The following is a 26,164-nucleotide window of genomic DNA, read 5'->3' on the forward strand; positions in this document are numbered from 1 at the left end:
CATAGGATCATATCATCAGCAAATTGGGATAGTTTTACTTCTTTTTTACTAATTTGGATGCCTTTGATTTCCCTTTCTTGCCTTATTGCCCTGGCTAGGACTTCCAATACAATGTTGAATAGAAGTGGTGATAGAGGGCATCCTTGTCTGGTTCCCATTCACAAAAGGGAAGGTTTCAGTCACAAAAAGAGGGGATCTTGAAAAGTTTCTTTCAATCAAGAGATGGTAAATGGAATTAATAGTATAACAATTATTGATTTTGTAGGTAAAGTATATAATATCACTGGTATTCTATTATTATAGAGTGGTATCATTCTTCTTGTGCTTTTAGTTTGTTGTTATGTGCCATCAAGTTGGACCCGACTCATAGTGACCCCTCCTTGGGTTTCCAAAGGCAGTATCACTACAGAAGTAGATTGCCCAACCTTCCTTCCAAGAAGTGGCTGGTAGGTTTGAACCGCCAGCCTTCTGGTTAGTAGTCAAGTGCCTTAGGCACTAAACTACCAGATTAGTTTACTAGATATAAAATATAAGTAAGAGTACAAGTTTTTTCTTTTTTTAATCTTGAATCCTCCTGCTCCTGTCTCTACACAGGGAATTCACTCCTTTTAAAGATGGAACATCAGTTTACCATTAGAAATGTCAGTTGCTGTGCTGTATTCTGCTGTAGTAGAGAACTGTAGGACTACTTGTCACTACACCAAATGCTTGCAGACCACTCTCTTTTAAAATATTTCCTTTGCTTTTAAGAACTATTGACTCCTTATAAAAGCAGTAAAGTGTTATAGTTAAGAACTCAGGCTTTGGAGTCCCAAAGACCTGGGCTAATCCTAGCTCTGCAGCTTTGTCATGGTATGACCTTAGGTCAGTTTCTTAAATCTCTAAAGCTGCGTGGCCTCATCTATAAAATGAGAAAATAACCATGTCTATGTCACTGGGTGATTGTGAGGAATGTGCAATATCAAAAGTTCTTAGCATGCTTCTCGTACACAATAATGCTCAATAAGCATTAGCCACAGCTTCCATTCTCATCATTCTCCAGTGGCCATTAGGCCACTCTGTAGCGGCCTCCCCTGACCCTTCTAATTGTGATTTCTATTCTTCTGGGCTTGGAAACAAGATATAAAATTTATTTCAAATATATATTTTTAAAATAAATAAGTAAAAGATTAAATAGGCTCTGAATGAAGACCTAAGGGGCTTCTGTGTGGCCAAAGCAGCAGTTTTCAACTATTTCCTGCTGTAACACATGAGAGACACTCTTCATGGGCCCATGCAGGGTTACAGGTAACTTCCTCTGGTTCAAGCTACAACTCTTTTATTGAATTTTAAAAAAATTATGTATCACAAAGGCAGAGTTGAGAAGAGCCAGACTAAAGTACGTGAGCTTTGGTGACATTTATTCTGGAGTTTCAGGGTCTTTTTTGCTTTGTTCCTAATTCCCCATAAGGGTGATTGCCTGTTGGCTGCTTTCAGGTGGATGAGACCCTCTGCCTATCTGAGCAGAGCCCTGTGGGAGGCATATGTGTCTGACCCAGGAGTCTGATACTAAGATCCTTTGTCTTGGGTGTTTGGCATAATTTCAGGCAACTGTCAGACAGGGATGATGATGTCATATGTTGAAAATAGACTATGTGGAATGTTTTTAGGAAAGCCATGGAATGTTTTCTTCGCAAAACACATCTAATTCTGGCACTTGTCTTTCTAAAAGCTTTCAGTGGTGGGGTGGTTAAGGTTGTGTTTCAGCTTGGCTGGGCCTGGGTTTGAGTGGCTGGGCAGCTGGATGTAGTTATTCCCGTGATAAGATGTAATCAACTCCATGGTGGAATATACTGTGAGCAGCTGAGTAGCTACCTTAGGGATGTGGTCTGCTTCTACTATGTAATAAGAAGCTTTAAGAAATGTCTCTAGCTTCTGGATTCCATTTGGTTGAGTTGTCAGCAAGTGGCCTGCCATGTTATCTGCCAATATTGTGACTGTTTCTGGACTTGAACTAGTGGCCTGCCATGTTGCTTGGTAATCTTTGGACTATGCCATTTTCCTTGTCAACATTGGACTTATCAGCCTCAGCAGCTGCCTGAGCTAAGGAGAGGCCTCCAGCTGCAGTGCGCCGGGAGCAAGAGGCAGAGCCAAAGCCCAAGGTTGAGGGGCTTTCACCCAGCCCCTAGAGCTGGCACTTTAAACTCAGACTTCTAGCCTCCAAAACTGTAAGAGAATAGACCCATTTGTTAAAGCCATACATTTGTCTGTCTGTCTGAACAGCACCAAAGAACCAAAACAAGTAGCTTCCTGTAAGATTAAGTCTACCCTTCTGAGCTTGGCATTCAAAGTTGTTTATGGCCTAACCCCGCCCCCTTGGAGTCCTATCTCTCACTCCTGACCTCTACTCCCCCTGTGCACCAGCCAAACAAACTATTCATCAGTCCCCATACATACCAATTCTTCCCAAGCTTCCATCCTTTGGCCTATGCCTCTTGCTGAATGCTCTTCCCCTCGTTTCTGCCCAGAAAACATTAATATTTTTTTCTTCAAGACCTAAAAGCTTTTGAGACTTAGTTCTACTCCTAAAAATCCATGTAAAGTTAACCATTGCTCTCTTCTATACTCACACAGTGCTTGGTGCATACTCCACTAAAGCGTCTACGACAACATACATGTTTGTGTCTCTGCCATTCATCACATTGTCTCCAGCACCTAGCCTAATGCCTGGAACAGTGCATGCTCATTAAATATGGAGGGATGAATGAATAAATTCATGAATGAACAGACTGACTATTCCCTCACTAGACAGTGAGGTCCTCAAGGGCAAGGTCTAGCTAATTTTGTGGTAGTAAATGTTTGTCAACCAAATTTCAGAGCTAGATAGGGCCCCAGGGCTCAGATGGGCCACCCTCTCATTTAGCATAAGGAAAATGAAAGCAGAGAAATCATCTGACTTGCCCAGCCTCACCCAGTGAGCTAGCTAGTGGCAAAGCCAGGACCAGCACTTAGTCTGCCCTACCTTAGGAGTCCATAAAATAAAAGTCATAATTATAGTATATTTCTATTTACTGAGGGATTACTATGTGCCAGGCACTGTACCAAGTCTTCATGTGGATTGTCCCACTGAATTCACATTTTAAGTCTAATGATTATCCTTATTTATAATTGAGGAAAATGGGGCTTGGAAATAGTGAGTAATATACACAAAGTCACAGAAGAGATTACTCCCAAGCCTGCCTGACTCCGACATCCATGCTATTATCCACTATGCTCACTTTTATTTATTTTATAAAACATCTTTTCATCCCTGTAGTCAGTGTCCCCAAATGCCTGTTTAAAATTTGTCACTTGTGAGTCAGCAATGTCCTTTCCCCTCATCCCGCCTGCTTCTCTGAGCTAGTGTGTTGTCAGCAATCCACCAGCTGGCTCAGAAGCTAGTTCTGATCAAAGCAGAGATACTCCTTCCACAAGCTTCACAGCACTTACCATCGTATGTCACATACGGCACCTGGAACCCTCTGGCACTGTTCCCTTCGTTGGACTTGAATTGAATCCACAGCTTCTTTGACCTGGAGGTGAAGGCAATGGGGCGCTCATAGGTCTGGCAGGTTTCATATGTTGTCACAGAATTGGAGGAAGCTGCCAAGGGAAGTTGGGAGAGGAAAGGTTTAAGATTCGTCACGACCAGGCAGGCAATAACGCTCATCTTTCAAACACTCCGACTGTAAAACATGTCCTGTTCAAGGGTTCATCAGGCCCAGATGAACCATCAAAATGGTCAAAAGTTCTGGAAACAGAGTGGATACAGCTGGTGATTGTGGGCCCCGAGGGAAAGCTAAGCCTACAGACTGGTGGTCAGGCAAAAAGCAGCAGCCCACTCACTGTAGGAGCTGGGCAGAGGACCCTCAAATTCCAGAGCTGACCTACTGTAATCTCATTGTAATCGCCACCATTTACTGCATGCTTCCTAAGCAGCGGGGGCAGTGTATTAAGCACCTTATGGACTTCATCTCATTTAATCCTTCAACAACCCCAGGAATTTGGTAAAATTATTACCTCTTTTATAAAAATAATTGCCCAGGGTCACACAGCCAGTATGTAGTAAGGTCAGGCTTTAAGCCTACATTTTTGCCACTAATAAGAATTAAAAAAAAAAAAAAAAAACAAGTTGTCATCATGTCAACTTCAATTCATGTCAACCCCACATACATCAGAGTAGAGTGTGCTCCATGGGATTTTCAATGGCTCATTTTTCAGAAGCATATTGCCAGGCCTTTCTTCCAAGGCACCTCTGGATAGACTCAAACTGCCGACCTTTTGGTTAGCAGCCAAGCATGTTAACCATTTGCATTACCCAGAGACCATACTAATAAGAAGAGTAAACCTTTACACCTATTGTGGCTCCATGTACCATTATTATTCTGTTTTGAAAATCTGAACTCATTTAATCCTCATAACAGCCCTATGAGGTAGCTGTTTTAGTTTTCCCATATTACCAGATGAGGAAACTAAGGCACAGAAACAGAAAGACTGTTTGCTCAAGATCATGGAACTTCTAGTGGAGCTGGGAATCAGATCCAGACAATCTGGCGCAGAGCCCACTCACCATACTACTTCTGAACTGTTTTGGTGGCAGTGTCCCTTTAAGGACACTGAGCCATGGGTCAGGATGGAATGAAGGGCCCCCTCTTCATTGGACCATGCCCTTGACCTTAGTCCCCAAGCCACAAGTTGCTGCCCAGGATAAGGCAAGTGTCTGGTCTAACACTCCATGAGTTTCATTCACTTTCTGTGTCCTCATGGAAGAAAGTCCACCTCACTCTACTGAGCACACAGTCCTGACCTGCAGGACTACTACATCAGGAGTTCAGCAGAAGGCTGACCATGTGGCTTTAGTCTAAAGTGTGTTTTTTGGCAAACTATAAACTTATATTCCATCTCAGTTCTAATACAGAGATGACATTCTAGGTCTCCTCACATTTAAAGCCTGGGGAGCAGATCATCAGGAAAAGGGGGCTTCCCAGCTGGCCTTAGAGGGAAAAGGAGCACAAGGTTGAAACGCACAGGTTTTCCGCATCACCAGGTAGTCTCCACAGTCGTCCTCTATGGGCAGGAAGATCTCAGGGACCACAATCAAGATGCGGCGCTTAGGAGGTGGGTTGATGGTCCACGTACACTCAGTGTTGGCTGGGTAATTGCCTGGGTAGTTTGGGGATTCAATGTACCCAGTGAAATCTCCCAGCTCCCCTCCACATCTTCTGTCTGAAAGAGGAAATGCCATGAGTTATAAAGGTACAGCACTGTTGTCCCTCTGTCACGGCCACCACCAGCTTGGCTGAGGAGAACCTCAGCATCCCTGTCTCCATGGAGGAATGGGACATTCAAATGACACCATCCCAGGGATGAATCCAACCATGTCCAGGGCCTCCTGTGAAAGCCAAACTATATCAACTTCCCACACAGAGTTCAACTCTCTGTTTCTCATTAGTTTGAAGGCACACAAGGTCAGGGGCAGGTGTATGTGAAACAGAAGGACACCATGAGCTTTCAACATTTTGCTTACAAAGTCCAAGTTCTAGGGGGAACTTCCTAGGTCTGTCAAAATAGGGATAACAGAGCTCACTGTTCACTTGAGAATATTGGATAAAGATTGCTCTGGTTACCCAGTGCCACTGTGTCAAGTTGTTGTTGTTGTTGTTTGCCGTCGAGTCGAAGAGTATACCACAAATGGGACAGTCTTAACAAAGTTTATTCTCTTACAGTTCCGGAGGCTAGAAGTCCAAGTTCAAAGTGCCAGATTCTAGGGGCTGTGTGAAAGCCCCTTGACTTTGGGCTTCAGCTCTGCCTCTTGCTCCCGGCCCACTGACACTAGAGGCTTTTCTTCACTCAGGCAGTTACTGGCTGCTGAGGCTAGCAAGCCCAAGGACGACAAATAAAATGGCACAGTCCCAATGTTACCAAACCACATGGCAGGTCATTAATTAAAGTCCATTGTAAGTCCCAAGGTTGGCAGAGCACAGCAGGCTGCTGAACAATGACATGGCTACATGGAGGGTCTAAGTGTACCATAAGCTAGAGACCATTCCCCAAGGCTTCTGCTTATATAAAGGAAGCAGAGCATGTTCCCTAAGGTAGCTACTCAGCTGCTCACAATAGATTTCACCATGGAGTTGATTACCAGTCTCTTCATGGGGAATACTACATCCAGCTGCCCAGCCATTCAACCAGCCCAGCCAAGTTGACACACAAACTGAACTACCACAAAAACCTTTTTGATTTTTTTAAATATTTGATTTGAGATTCTTGATAAAGAAAATGACAGCCATATTCTTCTACTTCTTGTCTCTAACGAACACCATATATATTTTTTTCAGTGGGGAAGAGAAATCCAGTTCACTCTCAGTTAGTACAGAGCATGCTGGGTACTCATATTTGGTACCAAAGGCAAAGAGTGCACTCACATGCCCCATACATCCGACCTCAGTCATGTCTTCATTCATCGACTCCCCACTTACCTAACAGTTAACAAATGCTCTGCAGTTCTAGAATGAGAAACATCCAGTCCTTACTCTTAAAGACCTTATTGTCTAAAACTGTCAAGTAAATCTGTGTAAGAGAAGACACTGAAGGAATTCTTTTTCCTCTCAATATTAGTTTGGAATTTTTATTAAATGGAGTCCCTGTGTGGTACCAACAGTTAAGCGCTTAGCTACTAACTGAAAGATTGTCAGTTCAATATCCCTCAGAGGCATGTTGAAAGAAAAGTCCTGGTGGTCTGCTGCTTACAAAAGGTCAGAGCCTTGAAAACCTTATGGAGCAATTCCACACTGCAACACATGAGGTCACCATGCGTTGGAACTGAGTCAAAGGCAACAGGTTTGTTTTGTTTGTTTGTGGTGGTACAGTGGTTAAGCTCTTGGCTGCTAACTGAAAGATAGCAGTTTGAACTCACCAGCTGCTCACGAGAGAAGATATGGCAATCTGCTTCCATAGATTACACCCTTTGAAACCCTGCTCTGTCCAATACAGTTGCTGTGAGTTGGAATTGACTAGACAGCACAGAAGAACAAGAAGTAGGAAAAAAAAAAAAAAAAAAAGATAGGCGTTTCTTCTTGGAAGAGAAAAGGGAGAGAGGAGAGCCATGGAGCTTGAATTGGGGAAGAATTTTCTAACATTGTGAGCATCCCCAAAGTCTAATCTACCAACAGACAAGGGTATCATGAGAGGTAGTGAGCTGCTTATCACAGTAGGTGTTCAACAGGAGACTAGAAAGGATGTTGTTAAAAAAAATTAATTAAAAAAAAAAAAAACTGGCTTCACTGGAATAGAGAGAAAACTAGACAATCTTCTAATAACCTTCCAACTGCCCAAGATAAACCTTCCAATAAAATTCAAATGATTCGCTGTTCCTTTCAGTCCCAGACTTCTCTAGCTTAGGGAAGCCTCCTTGCTCTCCTTTGACTGCTGGCTTAATGCTACTAAATTAGCTGAAATTTACTTCTGGCTTTTACTAGAGAGTTGCACACAATGGTAAAAACAAACACAGAAAGTCTTTAAATGATTTGCTCCTACATTCCTGTAAAAAGCACATCAAACTCCTTAGCATGGCATTCAAGGCTTCCCCTCTTGGTCTGCCTCGGGCTCCCTTCAGTACATTCTTTGCTCAGGTCCAGGGGTCTCTAGAAACACCTTTCACTTTCCTGAATCAGTGCTTCCCCCCAGCTGCTCTCTCAAGCACAAAGCCCTTTCTCCCACTCTCTCCCCTCCACCCTTCCCTATCAAAGCCTTCTCATGCCCTCTAGAAGCCTTCTGGCATCTCTCCAGATGGTTAATTGCTCCTTCCTTTGCAGTCCTCATAGTCTGTGCCTGGTTTGGCATCAATCAAGGACCCAGCATAGTGCCTGGCACATAAAAGGTCCTCAAACAATTCTTGCTGAACAGGGCTGATGTGAAATGATGCCACAGGGAAAAAATTAAGACAATTGTATTTGGTGAAAAAGCCAGGCTCAATGAAGTTGAGGGCCTGTAGATCAATTTGCTCCCCTTCAGCGTTTTCTACCTAGTTCCGAGTGAAACTTGGACCTCTTGCCCAGAGATGGTCCCAGGCACTTGCTCTCTTAATCTGGACTGTGAAAAGCCTTAGAGATAAAGAGACCTACTTTTACACTGGGTTATGTTCGTGGATCCATCAAAATCAGTCGTTGTATTTCCTGGACAGGAAACACAATTATTTTTTCCAAATTCAGGCTGGTATGTTCCTGCTGGGCAACGGATACATCGGTGAGTCGTGGTGTTATAGAAATGTCCAGGGGAACATTGAACTGTAGGGGTAGGGGAGGGTGGAGAGAATGGGGAAGGGGGGAGGAAAGACATTTTTACCAACACAAATGCAATACAAAAGCATTTTACAGCTCATTAAATAAATTTTATATCCAAATGAAGCAGTGCTTTCCTACAAATCTGGGGCTAATTAACACTTAATTCCATAAATAGCCTGGTTGGGAGGGTGATGGAACTTGTGACTCATGACACTGAGAAAAACACAAAGGGAACAAGGTATGTATGGATCTTACAGGGTTTATGGCTCACACAGAGAATGGCATCAGTGAGCGCAGCTCGAGGCATCATGCCAAGCATATTTGTGATCACTGAAGGGATGCAGAACTGATATTCGGCTCAGAAATGGGCTCCTTGGAGTCTCTGGGTGGTGTAGATGGTTAATGTGCTCAGCTAATAACTGAAAGGTCAGAGGTTCAAGTCCATCCAGAGGCTCCTCAGAAAGAAGAAAGAGATCTACTTCTGAAAAATCAGTCACTGAAAACTCTGTGGATCACAGTTCTACTCTGACATACATGGGGTTGACATGAGTCAGAATTGACTTATTGGTGATTTGTTTGTCTCTCTGGGAAGAGGCAACTAGGAATGGTGTTCTGGAGGAGGGATAGGGCCTATAGCAGATGGGGAAGTTCTAGCTAAGGGCACTGGGGTAGAGAAAGGCTTGAAACAAAGAGCTGAGGGATCCTGTGTACAAAACCTGCTCATCTATCCCTAATTGTCCCTCCAGTCAGCCTTGTCTAGATGGAGGAGCCCAGGTGGCTAGAGGGATGCCATGTTCAGAGACTTCCCTGCAGGGCTGGATGGAGCTGGGGACATGATCTCCCAACCTCCGAGGCACCTCACAGAACATCTCTGGCCTAGCCTAATTGGAGCTCTACCAGATTCCATGGTGCTAAGAAGGGAAATTCAGTTCTAGAAAAAGGCAAGCTACCAAGTCCTCACCTCTGGTCTCACAGTCCTGGAAGGAAGTGGCTCCCAGCTGTTTGGTGGGAAGGCCTCCTCCACAGGGAAAGCAGGAAGTACGGCCCACTTCAGGCTGGAATGTGCCCAGGGGACAGAGTTGGCAGGGGGCAAAGCCATCTGTGGAATATTCACCAGGTTGGCAAAGACCTGGGGAGACAAATGGCCCTAGGTGAGCAAGCTCTTCCAAGCAGACCCTTTCCCACCTCTCTGCAGATGAGATCAGACTGTGGTCAGGCCCTGTCACCTTGTGCTGATCGTAGTTCTTATCTCAGTGAGAGAAGCACACCAACAGTCAGCCCTGCCCTGTCACTGACTCTGAGTAGATGGCATGTGAGGGCCTGATGCTTACACACAAGGCACAAAGCACAGTGCAAAGATGGAAACCAAGGAGTTAACTGTCAGCCCCTCTAAAATATGGGGTAGAACTGGGTATGTTCAGGCTTAGGTCTATACACTGCCGTCTGCAATGCAGGAACCCCTAGAGAGAGAGTTCTCCGCTCTGGTGTCAATTTGGTCATCAACCAATTTTACACACCCCCATCTCTCTGATTACATCCTAGGGCTATAAAGGGTGACTGGAAGAGTCTCCTCTGTTTTACCAATTATATGTACTAAGTTACACCTCCTTACACTGAGATGTGTCCTGGACTACCTCAATTAGTCTGCTAAATCCAACCAATCCAATCTGTATTGACAGAAGGACCCAGTGGCATTTAAGTGATTTTTTTTTTTTTTTTAAGTTTAGGACAACACGCCGATGTTCATCGCAGCACTATTTACAATAGCCAAAACTTGGAAACAACCTAGATGTCCAACAACTGAGGAATGGATAACCAAACTTTGGTACATTCACACAATGGAATACTATGCAACGCTAAAGAATAATGTAGAATCTGCAAAACACCGCATAACGTGGATGAACTTGGAGGACATTATGCTGAGTGAAATAAGTCAGTCACAAAAGGACAAATATTGTATTAGTCCATTATTGTAAAAGTTAAGGAAAGGTTTATATATTGGAGGACATTTTCTTTGTTGGTTACCAGGGGTGGGAGGGGAGGGGAGGGAATGCTGTTAGATAGATAGAGATAAATATTGATTTGGGTGAAGAGCAGGGCAATGTACCAAATGTGAGTGACCAATATGGCAGCATTGAGGATGAGAAAGACATAGAGAGTTACATGGGCAGTACAGACAACAAATATGAACCCTTTTGCATATACAGTACTGAGTTGTCAGTGAAAGCAAACATGGGTATAGGGACGGATAGATAGGTGAACAAGCTAAACAATTAGGTATGTCTAAATGGAGAGTGTATCCAAGATCATATATAGGGTTGGCAGACAATGGGCCTGTAAGTTCATGTGAATGATCAGAATTCCCAGGTGTATAGTAGAGCTGACAAGGGGCAAGGTTATGGTCATTGCTTGGTCACAGCCAGCTACCCAGAGGGACCGAGTAGTTGATCCTGCGGGCTTGGGACCATAGTCACAGGGGACATCAAGCTCAATTGGCATAACATACTATACAAAACATTGTTCTACCTACTACTTTGGCGAGTAGCGACTGGGACCTTAAAAGCTTGGAAGCTGCCATCTAGATGCAACAACGGGTCTCTCCTCGTCAAGAAGAAAGAAGAAAACCAAAATTAATGGAAACAATCAGTCCTAGTGACTGGTACACCATCCGATCTGCAACCTATACAACTATGAGACCAGAAGAAATAGATGGTGCCCAGCTACCACTGCCATCCACCTGGAAGGGATGTAGGAGATCCTGCATAAAGAGGGAGAACAATGTGGAACAAAACTCAAAATCATTTGGAGGCAAAAAAAAAAAAAAAAAGAAGGTGGGGACCAGGTTTGCTGGTCCAATAGAGCCTGGTGTAGTCACTGAGACTATGGCCCCTAGCTGCCCTTCAGGTCTGGGATTGAACCCACAACTGTGGTTTCCAGCCAAACAAAGTACAGGCATGTGAGTTAAACATTTACCTCAAGTAGACACATGCCCTGGAGAGAACAATCATGGGAGAAGGAAGGGCTGCTTATGCACAGGGAGATAGCTCAGGGTGCAGAAGAGTATGAGGGGATGGACACTGGGAGGAGGTAACTATGGGGAGGAAGTGGGAGGGGAGCTGCTGCATTGTAAATTTTGGTCAATGACATGAGACAAAGTATAAGTGAACTGCTGTATGAAAAGTGAATTTACTCTGTAAATCTTCACCCAAATCCTAAAATAAAAAAAAGTTTTGGACAAGAAGCATAGCCATAAATAGTAAAAGAGGTTATTCAAAGCACACGTTCCTCAGGAGTTGGCTTGTCGTTGCAAGGTGCTATAAAAATCTGTTGTCTTTTGTGCTCTTAATCCTCTCTTCTCTATTATTTTAATGGTCTTCTACCCAAAAGTCATAGATATAATGGCATTTAAAGAACACACACTCAAGGGAGGACTCTGGAGCCTGTCAGAACTGGGTCTGACACCTTTTCACTGTGTGACCTTGAATGAGTCACTTAACCTCCTAAAGTTGTTGTAGTGATGTGATTAAATGAATAATTCATGTAATATACTTATCATGATGCTTGGCACAGGTAAGCATTCAATAAATATTAGCAATTATTATTTTTACTAATATTATATCCAAGGGTGAATAGGTATAAAAAATTTCCCTCTTATCAACCTGCAGTTAATTCTGGAGTTTCACAGCAGGACAAAGATATTACAGGATTCATGCTCTCAATCTGAGGGTCTGATTTTATTAACCAGAAATAGTCCTGCAGCTGAGTTTGGAGTCATTTAGGTAGGAACTAAAGCTGGGCCTAAGAATCCTCGAAGGAGAAAGGAGGGGGCGGTGGGGGTTTCGGTGCACTCTGCCATGTCCATCTTGTACAAATTTCTACACCTTCCATTTGAGCCCACAGAGCATCAATACACTTGATTTTTTTCCATTTAATAAAGAGACAATTAATTAAAAAAAAAAAAAGGAAAGAAACTCACAGAACCTAACTTGGCTTCAGAGTTAATATTTTGTAACAGATGAATAGAAACTTCAGAGGAGGTCCCAGTTTTAATAACCAGATGGATATTATTTTTTTAATGAACAACTTCTGAATTTGAGATCAAAGCTTTTTTTTTAAAAAAAAAAAAAAATTAGACCCACCTTCCCCATTTCAACACATGCAAAGAGTCCCTACACATTGGGAGATCACTCAGGTTTCAGAGTGTTATTTACAGTAAATAACACATGCAGTGATCTCATTCCCACACACGCACACTCACACACACACCACTAATGTGTTGTAGCACATCTTTGCTTATTTGATCAAGCAAGTGCTAGGCACTGGAGAGCCAAAAGTAACCCAATATGATCCCAGCTCCTAGGAAGCCCATGGTGAAGTGTTTGTCAGCTGGAGTTCTCAAGATGCCACATAGGGCTCCTGTCTAAACAATGATATTGGAGACTGAAGGAGTAAGAAGGGACAGATGACATTCTTACCTCCACATTCAGACACATTCCAAGCTTCTGGGATCTTCAGGGCCCCAGGATTTTCTGGTCTTGGGCATGGTTCACATGTGATTTGTCCTTCCTCATTTTGGAATGTTCCATTTGGACATAAAATGCAGCGTTCTTGTATTCCATCATAATATGTCCCAGCCCTGCAACTGACTAGTCAAAGAGGGAAACAGTCTGGTCAATGCAAGGACAGAGGTCAAGGAAGGGGAATGTGTATGCTAGAGATGGGACCCTCATATTCCCCATGCAAACCCCCTGAATGACAGCACGTGCACTGCTTCTGGATTCCCTATACACACCCCTCTGCCATGGTCCCCATTGTCCACTCCTAGTTTGTCAATTTGTCCACCATTCATCTGTCAGTTTGCCACGTTGTGTTGGCTTGCATGTTGCTGAGATGCTGGAATGTTCATATGCTATGTTATAGGTATTTCAAATACCAGCAGGGTCACTCATGGTGGACATGCTTCAGCAGAGCTTCCAGACTAAGACAGACTAGGAAGAAGGACCTGTGATCTACTTCTGAAAAAATGGCCAGTGAAAACCTTATGAATAGCAGCAGAACACTGTCTGATGTAGCCAGAAGATTAGGCTGTCAGGTTGGGAAACACAAGCCAAATCTACCACTATTGAGTCAATTCCAACTCATAGTGATCCTATAGGACAGGGTAGAACTTCCCAATAGAGTTTTTAAGGCTGTAAATCTTTTTGGAAGCAGACTGCCTCATCTTTCTCCTGCAGAGTGGCTAGTGGGTTCAAACTGCCAATCTTTTGGTTAGCAGCCAAATGCTTTCACCACTGCAACACTGGAGCTCCTTCTCTGGTTGGATGACACTCAAAATACGATTGGGAGAGGGCTGCCTCCTCAAAGTAGAGTCGACCTTAATGATGTGGATGGAGTAAAGCTTTCAGGACCTTCATTTGCTGTTGTGGCATGACTCGAAATGAAAAGAAACATCTGTAAATATCCATTACTAATCACAATGTGGAATGTACAATGTGTGAATCTAGGAAAATTGGAGCTGTCAAGAGTGCAATGGATTGCTTGAAGATAGATATCCTAGGCATTTGTGAGCTGAAATTGACTGGTATTGGCCTTTCTGAGTTGGACAATTATATGGTCTACTATGCTAGGAACGACAAATTAAAGAGGAGCAGTGTCACATTCATTGTCAAAAGGAACATTTCAAAATCTATCCTGAAGTACAGTATAGTAAGTAAGATAAATGCATACTTCTATAAGGAAGACTAGTCAATACAACTATTATTATTCAAATGAACACACCAACCATTAATGACAAAAATGAAGAAAAGAAAAATTCTTACCAACTTCTGCAGTCTGAAAGTGACCAGACACACAATCAAAATGCATTGATAACAATGTGTGGTTGGAATGCAAAAGTTGGAAATGAAGAAGAAGGACTGGTAATTAGGAAATGTGGCCTTGGTGACAGAAGCAATACAGGAGGTCGTGTGATAGAAGGAATGCATGATAGAATTTTTCAAGACCCATAACTTATTCATTGCAAATGCATGTTTTTCAATATTATTGAATGGTGATTGTGCCTGTGGACTTCATCAGAATGGAAAACACAGGAATCAGATTGACTACACCAATGGTAAGAGATGATGAAGCAGCTGAATATCATCAGTCAGATTAAGGCCAAGGTCAACTGCTGAACAAACCATCAATTGTTCATATGCAAGTTAAGGTTGAAGCTAAGGAAAATTAAAACAAGTCCACAAGAGCCAAAATATGACCTTGAGAATATCCCACCTGGATTTAGAAACCATCTGAAGAATAGTTTGGAGCACTGAACACTAATGACCAAAGACCAGACAAGTTGTAGGATAATATCAAAGACATCATACATGAAGAAAACAAAAGGTCATTAAAAAGACAGGTAATAAAGAAGAGACCAAAATGGATGTCAGAAGAGACTCTGCAACTTGCTTTTAAATGTAGAGCAGCTAATGAGAATGGAAAGAACAGAAGATTTCAAAGGGTGGCTTGAGAAGACAAAGTAAAATATTAAAATGGACTAAGGCTTGGAGTTTGAAAACCAAAAGGGAAGAACATACTTGGCATTTCTCAGGCTGAAACAACTGAAGAAAAATTCAAGCCTCAAGTTGCAATACTGAAGGATTCCATGGGCAAGATATTGAATGCAATTAGCATCAAAAGAAGATAGAAGGAATGCACAAATCACTGTACCAAAAGGAATTGGTCAATATTCAACAATTCCAGGAGGTAGCATATGATCAAGAACTGATGATAATGAAGGAAGAAGTCCAAGCACCAGGAATTAAAGCACTGGCACTGAAAGCACTGGCACCAATTGAGATGTTTCAACAAATGGATGCAATGCTGAAACTGCTCACTTGTCTATGCCAGAAAAATTTGGAAGACAGCTACCTGGCCAACTGACTAGAAGAGATCCATATCTGGGCCCATTCCAAAGGAAAGTGATACAACAGAATGCAGAAATTATCAAACAATATCATTGATATCACATGCAAGTAAAATTCCGCTGAAGATAATTCAAAAACAGTTGCAGCAATACACTGACAGGGAACTGCCAGAAATTCAAACTGGATTCAGAAGAAGATGTTGAAAGAAGGATATAATTGTAGGTATCAGATGGATCTTGGCTGAAAGCAGAGAATACTGGAAAAATGTTTACCTGTTTTATTGACTATGCAAAGGCATTTGACTCTGTGGATCATAACAAATAATGGATAACATTGAGAAGAATAGTGTCTTAGGTTATCTAGCGCTGCTATAACAGAAAATACAATAAATGGGTGGTTGTAACAAACAGAACTTTATACTCTCACAGTTTAGGATGCTGGAAGTCCAAATTCAGGGCACCAGTTCTAGGGGAAGGCTTTCTCTTTCTGTTGGCTCTGGGGGAAAGTCCTTAACTCCTTTCAACATCTGTGTGCCTAATATCCCTTGGAGATCTCTGTGTATCTTGGCATCAATCTTCCCCTGGGTCTAGGAGGTTCTCAGTGCAGGAACCCCAGGTCCAAAGGATGCACCCCACTCCTGGCTCTTCTGTTTTGGTGGTAGTCAGGTCCCTCCTTCTCTGCTCCATTCTCTCTCCTTTTATCTCTTGTAAGAGAAAAGGTGATGCAGGCCACACCCCTGGGAAATTCTCCTTACATCAGATCAGAGTTGTAATTTGAGTAAGGGTGTTGCACTGTACCCTAATTCTGCCTCATTAACATAAGGAACATAACCTAATCTTCTTTAACATAACTTAATCTTGCTTCATTAACCACAGGCAGAGATTAGGGTTTATAACACATAGGAAGGACAATTACATCAGATAACAAAATGGAAGACAATCACACAATACTGGGAATCATAGGTTAGCTAAATTGATACATATCTTGGGGAGACACATTTCAATTTATGACATTCCACCCTTTTGTCCCCCCAAATTCATGTCTTTGCCACATGTAAAACATTTTCATCCCACCATATCATCCTAAAAGTCTTAAATCAATTCCAAGTCCAAATGCCAGCCTGGGGCAAAATTTCTCTTCATCTATGAACCTATGAAATCTAGAATACAAGTTATCTGCTTCTAAAGACCAATGGCGGAACAGGCACAAGGTAGACATTTCCATTACAAATGGAAGAAACTGGAAGGAAAGAGGGAATAAGAGTACCAAGCAAGTCCAAAACCCAGCAGAACAATTTACATTAGTTCTCAAAGCTTGAAAATAATCCTTTGTTCTCTGAGACCATCTGGGCAATGGCCCTGCCCTTCAGACTCTGAGTGTTAGCCATGCTCTCTGGATTCTGGCTGGAGGCCCCTCAGCCCTGGGCTTCAGCTTCACCTTGCAGGCCTACTGGGACAGCAACTGTTCCTTCGTATTTGGGTGGACCCATTTTCCTAGTCCAATTGAGTGATGACCCTACAACCTCGGCCTTGTCAGGCCCCATTCTTATGCTCTTGGGCATAGCAGTTCCCCCTCCACCCCCGCCTCAGCTTTGGGCAGTGACTTCATCTTAACCCCTGGCACTTGTGAATGTAGCCCCATACTCCAGAGCCAAGTTGATGAATATTTGACTCCTTAGATCCTAGGAGGCTGTAGCCCACCCTTTGAGACCCAGCAGGCCATGGTTCCACACTCTAAGACCCCAGAGGTCATGATCTTTCTCTTGAGACTAAGGCAGTTCTGCTTCTTGTGCTCCTTGTCTCTTAGCATTCTGCTTCCTGGTTTCTTGACCTCTCAACCCCTCACCCCTCTGGCCTCTTGGGTGCTCCTAGACTCTGCCTTCCTCAGGCAACTGTTACAAAGCTCTTTCGCTCTACTGATAAGTGCCCAGATTTCCCATTTTGCCAGGAAGGCTCAGCCTGAAGGCACTCAGCTCTCTTGCTCCGTGGGTTGGCTCCTATGCCATCATGTGCTGATCTCCCGATTCTGCTGCCACCATTTCTCTGCTGTTGCTTTTCATCATCTCTGCCGTCTCTGGTATTATAACTCTCCTCACTTCCTTCTGAGTTCTCACCAGAATTGCTTTTCATGTCCAAAATTCCTCCAAGACTCTCTTCAAGGGAATGTAGATTTTTACTATTAAGCACCTTAAAATTTTTCCAGCCTCTACTCATTACTCAATTTCAAAACCACTTCCATGGTATCTGTTAGAACAGCATCCCACTTCTGGTGCCAAAGTCAGTCTTAGTTATCTAGTGCTGCTATAACAGAAATACCATAATAGGTGACTTTAACAAACAGAAATTTATTCTCTCACAGTTTAGGAGGCTAAACTCCAAATTCAAGGTGACAGCTCTAGAGAAGGGCTTTCTCTCTCTTTTGGTTCTGGGGAAAGGCCCTTATCTCCTTTCAACATCTGTGGACCTAGTGTCCTTTGGAGATCTCCATGTTTCTTGCCATAAATCTTTTCCTGAGTCTATGGGAATCCCAGAACACTTTACTGTACTCAGTAGGAACCTATACACAGACCAAGAAGCAGTTGTTTGAACAGAACAAAAGGATACTGCATGGTTTAAAATCTAGATAGGTGTGCATCAGGGTTGTATCTTTTCACCATACTTATTCAATCTGTATGCTAAGCAAATAATCTGAGAAGCTGGACTATATGAAGAAGAATGAAGCATCATGATTGGAGGAAGACTTATAAACAACCTGTGATATGCAGATGACACAACCTTGCTTGCTGAAAGTAAAAAGAACATGAAGCATTTGCTTATGAAGATCAGACTACAGCCTTCAGTATGGATTACACCTCAACATAAAGAGAACAAGTCCTCACAATTGAACCAATAAGCAACATCATGATAAATAGAGAAAAGATTTAAGTTGTCAAGGATTTAATTTTACTTAGATTCACCAATCCATACCCATGGAAGTAGCAGTCAAGAAATCAAATGACATATTACATTGGGCAAATTAGCTGCAAAAGATCTCTTTAAAGTATTGAAAAGCAAAGATGTCACTTTGAGGACTAAGGTATGCCTGACCTAAGCCATAGTACTTTCAGTCACCTCATATGCATGTGAGAGCTTGACAATGAATAAGGAAGACCGAAGAATTGATGCTTTTGAATTATAGTGTTGAGAAAGAATATTGAATAGAGACAAACCTTGGAGTTTGGTACCAGACTACCACAATAAAGCAAATATCACAATAAAGTGAATAACCCAAATATTTTGGTTTCCTGGTACATATAAAAATTATGTTTACATTAGTGCCTAAGGCACTTGACTGCTAACCAGAAGGCTGGCAGTTCAAACCCACCAGCCACTCCTCAGAAGGAAGTTGAGCAATCTACTTCGGTAGAGATACTGTCTCAGAAACCCAAGGAGGGGTCGCTATAGTCGGGTCCGACTCGACGGCAAACAACAACAACAACAAGTAGTCAAGTAAGCAATAGCATTATGAAAAGTTTGAAATATTGTGAGAATTACCAAATGCTACAGAGACTTGGAGTGAGCACATGCTGTTATAAAAATTGCACCTATGAACTTGCTCAATGCAGGGTTGCCACAAACCTTCTATTTGTAGAAAATACAATATCTGTGAAATGCAATAAAGCAAAGTACAATAAAATGAGGTATGGCTGTATACCATGGACTGCCAGAAGAACAAACAAGTCTGTCTTGGAAGAAATACAGTTAGAATGTTCCTTGGAAGGAAGGATGATGAGACTTCATCTTACATTGGACCTGTTATCGGGAGAGACTATTTTCTCTAGAAGGACATCATCCTTGATAAAGTAGAAGTTCAGTGAAAAAGAGGAAGACCGTATTGCATTGCCACTAACATCAAACATCACGCTACAGATAAATGTATAGACAGGTGAGAAGATCAGACAGGGGCAGGTAAATTGGAATCACCCTAGACCAAAGACAGAGTTGGAAAAAAGAAAAAAAGGAAGACCCTCAACATGATGGATTGACACAGTGGCTGCAACAATAGGTTCAAACATAGCAATGATCATAAGGATGGTGCAAGGCCAGGCAGCATTTTGTTCTGTTGTACATAGGGATGCAACCAACTTGACAGCACCTAACAACAGAGGCATTTATAGGCCTGTCACTCCTAGACCCTGAGCTCCTTGAAGGCCAGAATCACAGATGTCCTAATTATTTTTATAGTACAAGCACTTGATGGTTGAAAAGAGAAAAAAATCCTAGTATTCTCTACTTTATAGGGCCATTGGGAGGATTATTAAGGTAAAAAGCATTCATTAACATAGGTCTCCTGCTGTGAGAAAAGGAGGAGGGTGCTATTAAATCTAGCTAGCTGGCAACATCCTGGAAGGTTTCCTAGAGGAAGCCACATTTGTGTTGTGCCTTGAAGGATGAATAGGATCTTCCAGTTGAGAAAGGGGCAAGTGGTAGTAAATATTCAGGAATGAAATATGGGAGGAGAAGGAAGAAAGTAAAGTTTTGGGTAATAGATTGAGAAAGTTCTTGAATGCCAGCTATTTGAATTTTATTTTGCATATAAAAGGTAGCCATGGAAAGGAGAGAGGTATGATCAGAGGCTGTTTTGAGCTCACCCTGGGTGATCTCAAGGGCCTTATAGACAAGCTCTCCAAAATACCTGCTTCATATTTGTGATACAACTAATGGGTTATAAAAAGTATACCCTGGAAAATGTTTCCATGATAAATAATAAATAAATTCATAAACTGTGCTTCTGATTATATTTCTGGTGTTACTGAAATATGGATTTATATCTTTTGTAGGGTTTGAACATGAAGTAATATGTACTAAATTGAACTTGCTGCCATAATATTCAAACAGCATGATCACAACTATAAAAATACTTTTCTAGTGGTTAACATTGAGAACTTACACTAGATGCCTTGCCAAAAGCTTTGTATACATTATCTCATTTATTCCTAAGAGGTTCCAAAACCCAAAACCAAACTCACTGCTGTTCAGTCAGATCTGACTCATAGCGACCCCTCCTTGGGTTTCCAAGGCACTAAAATTAGCTCCATTTTACAGAAACAGAGACTTAGAGAGGTTAAATAACTTGGCCAAAGCCCACAGCTGGTCTGTAATAACACCTACATTAAGATCAAGAACTCTGAGATTAAGGGAGGTCGGGGCAGGGGGCGGTGCAGTCATTTAACAGAAGAGCAGACTAAAGCACAACTCAAGATTTTGCCAAGGATTCTCCATGGGGCTTTAGGGGTGTTTGACTGCAGCACACACATTCTCTTTTACACCTAAGCTGCCAAGAAATGGGGTGGGGGGGATTCACACATCTCATGATAAAGTTAGCTATTCTGTCTCTTGAATGTCTGTGAGGAGGGTTATCTATTTTCATCTCATCCTACAAATGCAATCTGCATAAAGGCATTTGGGATTAAACATGACAAAAGTTATCTTTTGCCAGTAATAAAAATGTCTTTCATTATTCACTTCATATTCTTAAAAAAAAAAAAAAATTGAGCCTTTTTGATAATAAGCCAAAATATGCCACATTTCAAATATTATTTCTATAATTAATGTAATCCATCAATAAAGGATACACTGTAGTTTAATATCTAAATCTCAATGCTTTTTAAATATTCTTTGGATTTTCTTTTAGAATATTTGTATATCATTTTTATATAATACAATGATGTTTTGTAAAAAAATTTAAAAAGTGAACCAAACTCTTGCTTTCTTGGCAAACAATGTTACTATGAGGATGATGCATCCATCTGTAGCAGACAGAGCCTGTGATTCCAGACTTATTCCCCCTTAAGTACAGCCTTATTGGATAATGGTTTCCATAATCACTCTGGTTCCAGCCCATCTCCTATGAGAAGCTGGACTCAATTATGTACTAGGAATTCACAACTTTTTACTCTTGTCCTTCCTCACTATTCCAGTATCTACAGCAGGCCAGAAAATGAGAACAAACCTGTTCAAGCCTCTAATGAGCCAACCCATCATGAACATTGGCAAAAGGTAAATAAAACCAAGACTATCAGTGGCCCCTCTAGCACAAACCAGCTCCATTTTGGAAACAGCTGTTCTCAGAATCCTCATTCACCTAAAGGGCAAGTGTCCATATGGATTCCAAGAATCCCATTAATCACAACTCAAGAGTCAGAGCAGCATGATCTGTTCTCTCATTCTTCTGGAAGAAAACTCATCCCCTCCAAGGGTGCAAAAGATCAGACCTGATTCTCACTGAAAAGAATACTGGATGGGCTCTTGCTGCTCTGGAGTCCCTGGAAAGTACAGTTAATGTGCATGGCTGCTAACCAAAGGGTGGAGGTTCAAGTCCACACAGAGGCACCTTGGAAGAAAGGCCGGGTGATCTTCTGAAAGATGAGTCACTGAAAACCCTATGGAGCCCAGTTCTACTCTGACCCACTTGGGGCTACCATGAGTCAGAGATGACTTGCTGGCATATCCACTCCCCTTAGAACAATTCAAAGCTCCCAAAGCTTTCTCAGTGCTACAGTTTGAGAGTCATCACAATATCCCACTTCTGTTGGGATTTCTCAACTGAGCAAAGGGCTGAGAAATGCCTCTTGGGCTGACCGGCTTTACCAGGGTACCAGTTCTTAATCCTCACAGGGAAAGTCCTGCTTCACACAAACAAACTCATATTGTCAGCCAAATGTTCCCTTTTCTTTCCAGCAAGAAAGACCTACGGAAATAATTCATGCCAAGCACCTTCCATATAATTTTGTTTCCTTTACAAAGTAAAAGTGAGCTAAACACAAAAAGCAACTCTCTGAAATGTCATGAAGGGAGCTTGAAAATAGCTCTTTGCAAATATGCTGAAGATTTGGCCTGAAGAGACCTCACTCATGCGTTCCAGTTGGTGCTCTTTTCTCCTTGAGCAGCCAGCTCGTTTCTGCTGCCCCAGACAAAGGAGTCAATTGCCCCCAGAATGCTTCACTATCGCTGCAAAGCTTTGTGTGTCTTCAGTGACCATTAAAATCCCATTCTCAAATCCCACACAGCTGTTTTTTTTCTCCTCTTAAAAAAGAAAAAAATACTAGAAAGCTTTTTTGATGCAAAAGGGTGAGACCAGCGGGGACCAGGATTAATGGCGACAAAGAGGCCTGAAGGCGGCCCTCTTTTCAGCACTGTGGCCTTTGAGTATTTCAGGCTACGGACAAACACTATGGTTTCTCTGTGGCTAAGACAGTGAACCTAATAAAAGGGGTCACTCTCCAGCATCTGACTGTTTTCTTAAGAATCACACCCTGACTTCTGAAGAGCCACAAGCAGCCTACGCAGATTCCCAAGGAGTCCTGGAGCTCCTGCTTTATCTCAGAGGCCGTGGTCCGAGGCCTCAGGATCCTGGTTTGAGCCCCTTTTAAATGAGTGCTTCAGGGTAACAGGGGACAGTACACCCTTGGGCTGAAATATTGGTTTCCTATGTCTGTCCAGGTTTTTGGTATGTGCTCAGCTTTGCTGTTTAAAACATTCCTACAGTTGGGGCAGAGAACTTGAAGCAGTCTGTGCTGAGTTCCCACATGCACTCCATGTTCTCTTCTTGCCTAGTTAACAAGAGCTGAAATTTCAATTCCTTTGGAGTGTCTCTTTTGCCTTCAATTTCAATATGCTCTCAAAGATTTGTCCTTTGCCCTCTTTTCTCTTAAAGTCAACTACCCTCAGGATTTCATCTGTTGTCCCTGTGAATATTCATTTGCTCGTTCATTAAATAAATATCTATTGAACATGGATTATGTACTGGGAAATGTTCTAACCCAAAACCTACTGCCATTGAGTTGATTCCCACTCATAGCAACCCTACAGGACAGAGAAGAACTGCCCCCATAGAGTTTCCAAGGCTGTTCATCTTTATGGAAACAGACTGCATCATCTTTTTCCCATGGAGCAGCTGATGAGTTTGAACCACTCAACTTTTGGTTAGCAGCCCAATGCTTTAACCACTGCATCACAAGAGCTCCTTGGGAAATGTTCCAGGAACAGGAGATACAGCAAGGAAGAAGACAGAAATGGCCCTGCCCGAGTGGAGCTCTCATTCAAGTGCAGAAGGTAGACAATAAATGAGCAAACAAACATACATAGTGGAAAGTCAAGTAGTGATGAGTGTGACGACAAGTAGACCAGGGTAAGGAGCAAAGAGTGGTAGGGGCAGAGCTCATGTGCACACTATTTTAGAACGGTAGCGAGGAAAGCCTTTGAGCACAGATAGGAATGAAATGAGGGAAACAGCTTTTCAATGATATTGATTAATAGCAGCAAGACCAGTACAGCACAAACATAGTGAAAGGAGGCAGGGTGATAGATGAATTTTAAAAAGCAAGCAAAACCAAATCATATAGGTTCTTAAAGCCATGGTAAGAAAATTAGACCTTACTCAAGTGTGTCAGAGGTTTTGAACAGAGGGTTTTAAAAGATCTCCTGGCTGCTATTTGGAGAATAGACTGAGGGCATGCAAGAGTAATAAGAACAATTCAGAGCCTATTGCAGTAGATGGTGCAAGAGATGGTGGTGGTTTGGAACAGAGTAGTGATGATGGAGGAGGAGAAAACTTGGATTGGATTGGATTCAGGATATGGTTTAAAGGCAAAGCCAACAGCATTTACTAACAGAGTGATGACAGATATGATAGACCAAGAGAAGTCAAGGATAATTCCATAATTTTTGACTTGAGTAACTCAGTAAGTAGAGGTGCAATTTACTAAGAAGGAGAAGCAGGTTTTATTTTGGAAGGAGGGGGGAGAACAAAAAGGTGGTTTAGGCATCTTGATTTGAGGTACTTGTTGGTGATCCAAGTGTTGATACTGAGTAGGCATTAGTTACACTGGTAGTCTCAGAGGTAGATTACCTCAAGGGTTCTCAGAGGTAGAATACATCAAGGGTATACAAGATGGGATATGGGTAAAACATATTTACATCTATGTATATTTATTTTTATTTAAAAATAAATAAATAAAACTTCACTGGTTTAGTGTGTGATATAAGATTGGTCTCTTAGTCAGTACACATCTCCATCAGTCACAGGACACAGGACACATGTAAAGACACAAGTCTCCCAAGAGAAGAACCGGCATTTTACAACCCTGGGGGGAGGAGAACACTGACTCACTTGTTTCCAACCTATTGAGAGAAGAAATATAGTTTCACTGTGACTGGTTAAATAGATTTCCCGATTATATTATCTAGCTGCAACTAAACTATCACAAAATAAAAACTAGCTTAGAAAGAGTCCTGTAAAAAACCTTGGACAGAAAGTAATACCAGTGATGCAAGTAGACATGCACAAGAGGAAGATGCCAGAGGGGATGCATCTTGTACTCTTAGTACAAGTTCTCTGTCAAACCCTACCATCATCTGGAAACAGTGGCAATTTAATCAGATCTGACAAGAGTTGGCCCAAACCCTAGCAATTAACAAGAAGGTTTTTTGAAAAATGGATTTACAACTAGTACTATTAACAATGAACCTTGCTAAATTGTAAATATTGTACCTAAAGATGCTAGTTATTTTTAAAATTTGTTTATTTAATATTTATTCTTTTTTTAGAATGTACATAAAATATGAGACAATAGTACAAAGTATTTAAGTTATAAGGAAACATCCATAAATTAAAAAAATATTTTACTTTAAGTAAACAACAGTTACTTTAGGTGAAAACATTCAACACTTCTGTGATAGAGGAGTCCATAACTGAAATTAGAGGTCAGGGCTGGAGAGAATAGTTCAGCAGTCATCCGCATATGGTAGTATTTAAAGGTATGGGACTGAATGAGGTCACCTAGGACAGTGTGAAGATAGAAGAGGGGGATAGAGACCGAGTCTGGAATATCTAGCTTAGAGATCAGAAAGCAGGGGAGGAACCAGCACTGAAGCTGAAGAGGGAGTAGTAGCCAGTGAGGTAGAAGGAGCATCAGAAGTGTGGTGGTCTGAAACTCATGGGAAGAAAGTGTTTCCAGGAGGAAGGACTGATCAGTTGTGCCTGAGAGGATGCCTACAGTGAAGAGTGAGAACTGGCAACTAGATTTGGCAACGCTTAAAAAAAAAGAAAGCCATTTCGGTGGAGAGGCTGGGAATGAAAAGCAGATTGGCAAGAGTTGAGAAAATGGGAGGTGAGGAAGTAAAGATAGTGAGTTTAGACAACTCTTTCAGGGAGTTTTGGTCTGGCGGGGGTGGGGGGAGCAAAAAATGAGGCAGTGTCTGGAGAGAAGCATGAAGACAGTGAAGGGTTTGTTTTTAAGATAGAAGATAGGTCTGTGTGCTCTTGGAAATGATCTAACAGTGGATCTAGTAGAGGATCCTCCAAGATGGAGGTTTGGTGGAGACAACATCAGGAGCAACGTTCTTGAGAAGGCAAGAGGGATTGGTATCCAATGCTAGGGGTGCTGGCCCTAAATAAGAACTTGGGCTGTTCATCCATTTTCACAGAAGGCAAGTCAGGCCATGTGTAGACAGATGGAGATTGGGAAGGTTGATCCATACCTGCAGTGATGAAGTCTTTTTGCTAGCCTTCCAGAAGCCCTTGGACATCTCTGCCTGAAAGTCTTGTTCGTTCTCAAATTCAGGTTGCCCAAGGGGAATGCTGCCCTTTCCTTCCCTGCCTAGTCCCTCCTAGCCCTCTGGCTTTACTCTTTGTATAAATATCTACTCTTCCAATCACTATGGCATCAAACGGTAGTTATCTCTGACTTCTCTCCTCCCACCAGTCAGCTGCAGCATCCAACAGTTGTGCTGCACCTGTCCATTCCTTCTTCATCCCCATGACACGAGTGTCCTTCACTGTCTCACCATCTCTTATCTGGACTACTGCAATAGCCTTCCAACTATTTTCCTTGCCTTCTGTTACCTCCTGCCTCAGTTCTGTTACATCTTACCCTTCAAGCCACATTTCTAAAGTGCTTCTCTAATTATGTCATTCTCC

At 42.2% G+C, this 26,164-nt stretch overlaps 1 protein-coding gene across 1 annotated transcript in view; it reads right to left on the reverse strand.

Annotated features, from left to right (window-relative positions):
• Positions 1-26,164, reverse strand: part of SCUBE2 (signal peptide, CUB domain and EGF like domain containing 2) — a 101,815-nt gene that overhangs the window by 13,418 nt on the left and 62,233 nt on the right. Inside the window, exons 17-21 of the mRNA XM_042782838.1 lie at positions 12,776-12,946; positions 9,262-9,429; positions 8,142-8,303; positions 5,047-5,244; positions 3,469-3,621 (exon numbers count right to left, since the gene is read on the reverse strand). Coding sequence (XP_042638772.1) covers positions 3,469-3,621; positions 5,047-5,244; positions 8,142-8,303; positions 9,262-9,429; positions 12,776-12,946 — 852 coding nt within the window. The remainder of the gene's footprint in view (positions 1-3,468; positions 3,622-5,046; positions 5,245-8,141; positions 8,304-9,261; positions 9,430-12,775; positions 12,947-26,164) is intronic.

This window comes from Orycteropus afer, unplaced genomic scaffold, assembly GCF_000298275.1.
Source record: "Orycteropus afer afer isolate SDZICR_OR568_19922 unplaced genomic scaffold, OryAfe1.0 scaffold00014, whole genome shotgun sequence".
NCBI classification, from domain to species: Eukaryota; Metazoa; Chordata; class Mammalia; order Tubulidentata; family Orycteropodidae; genus Orycteropus; species Orycteropus afer.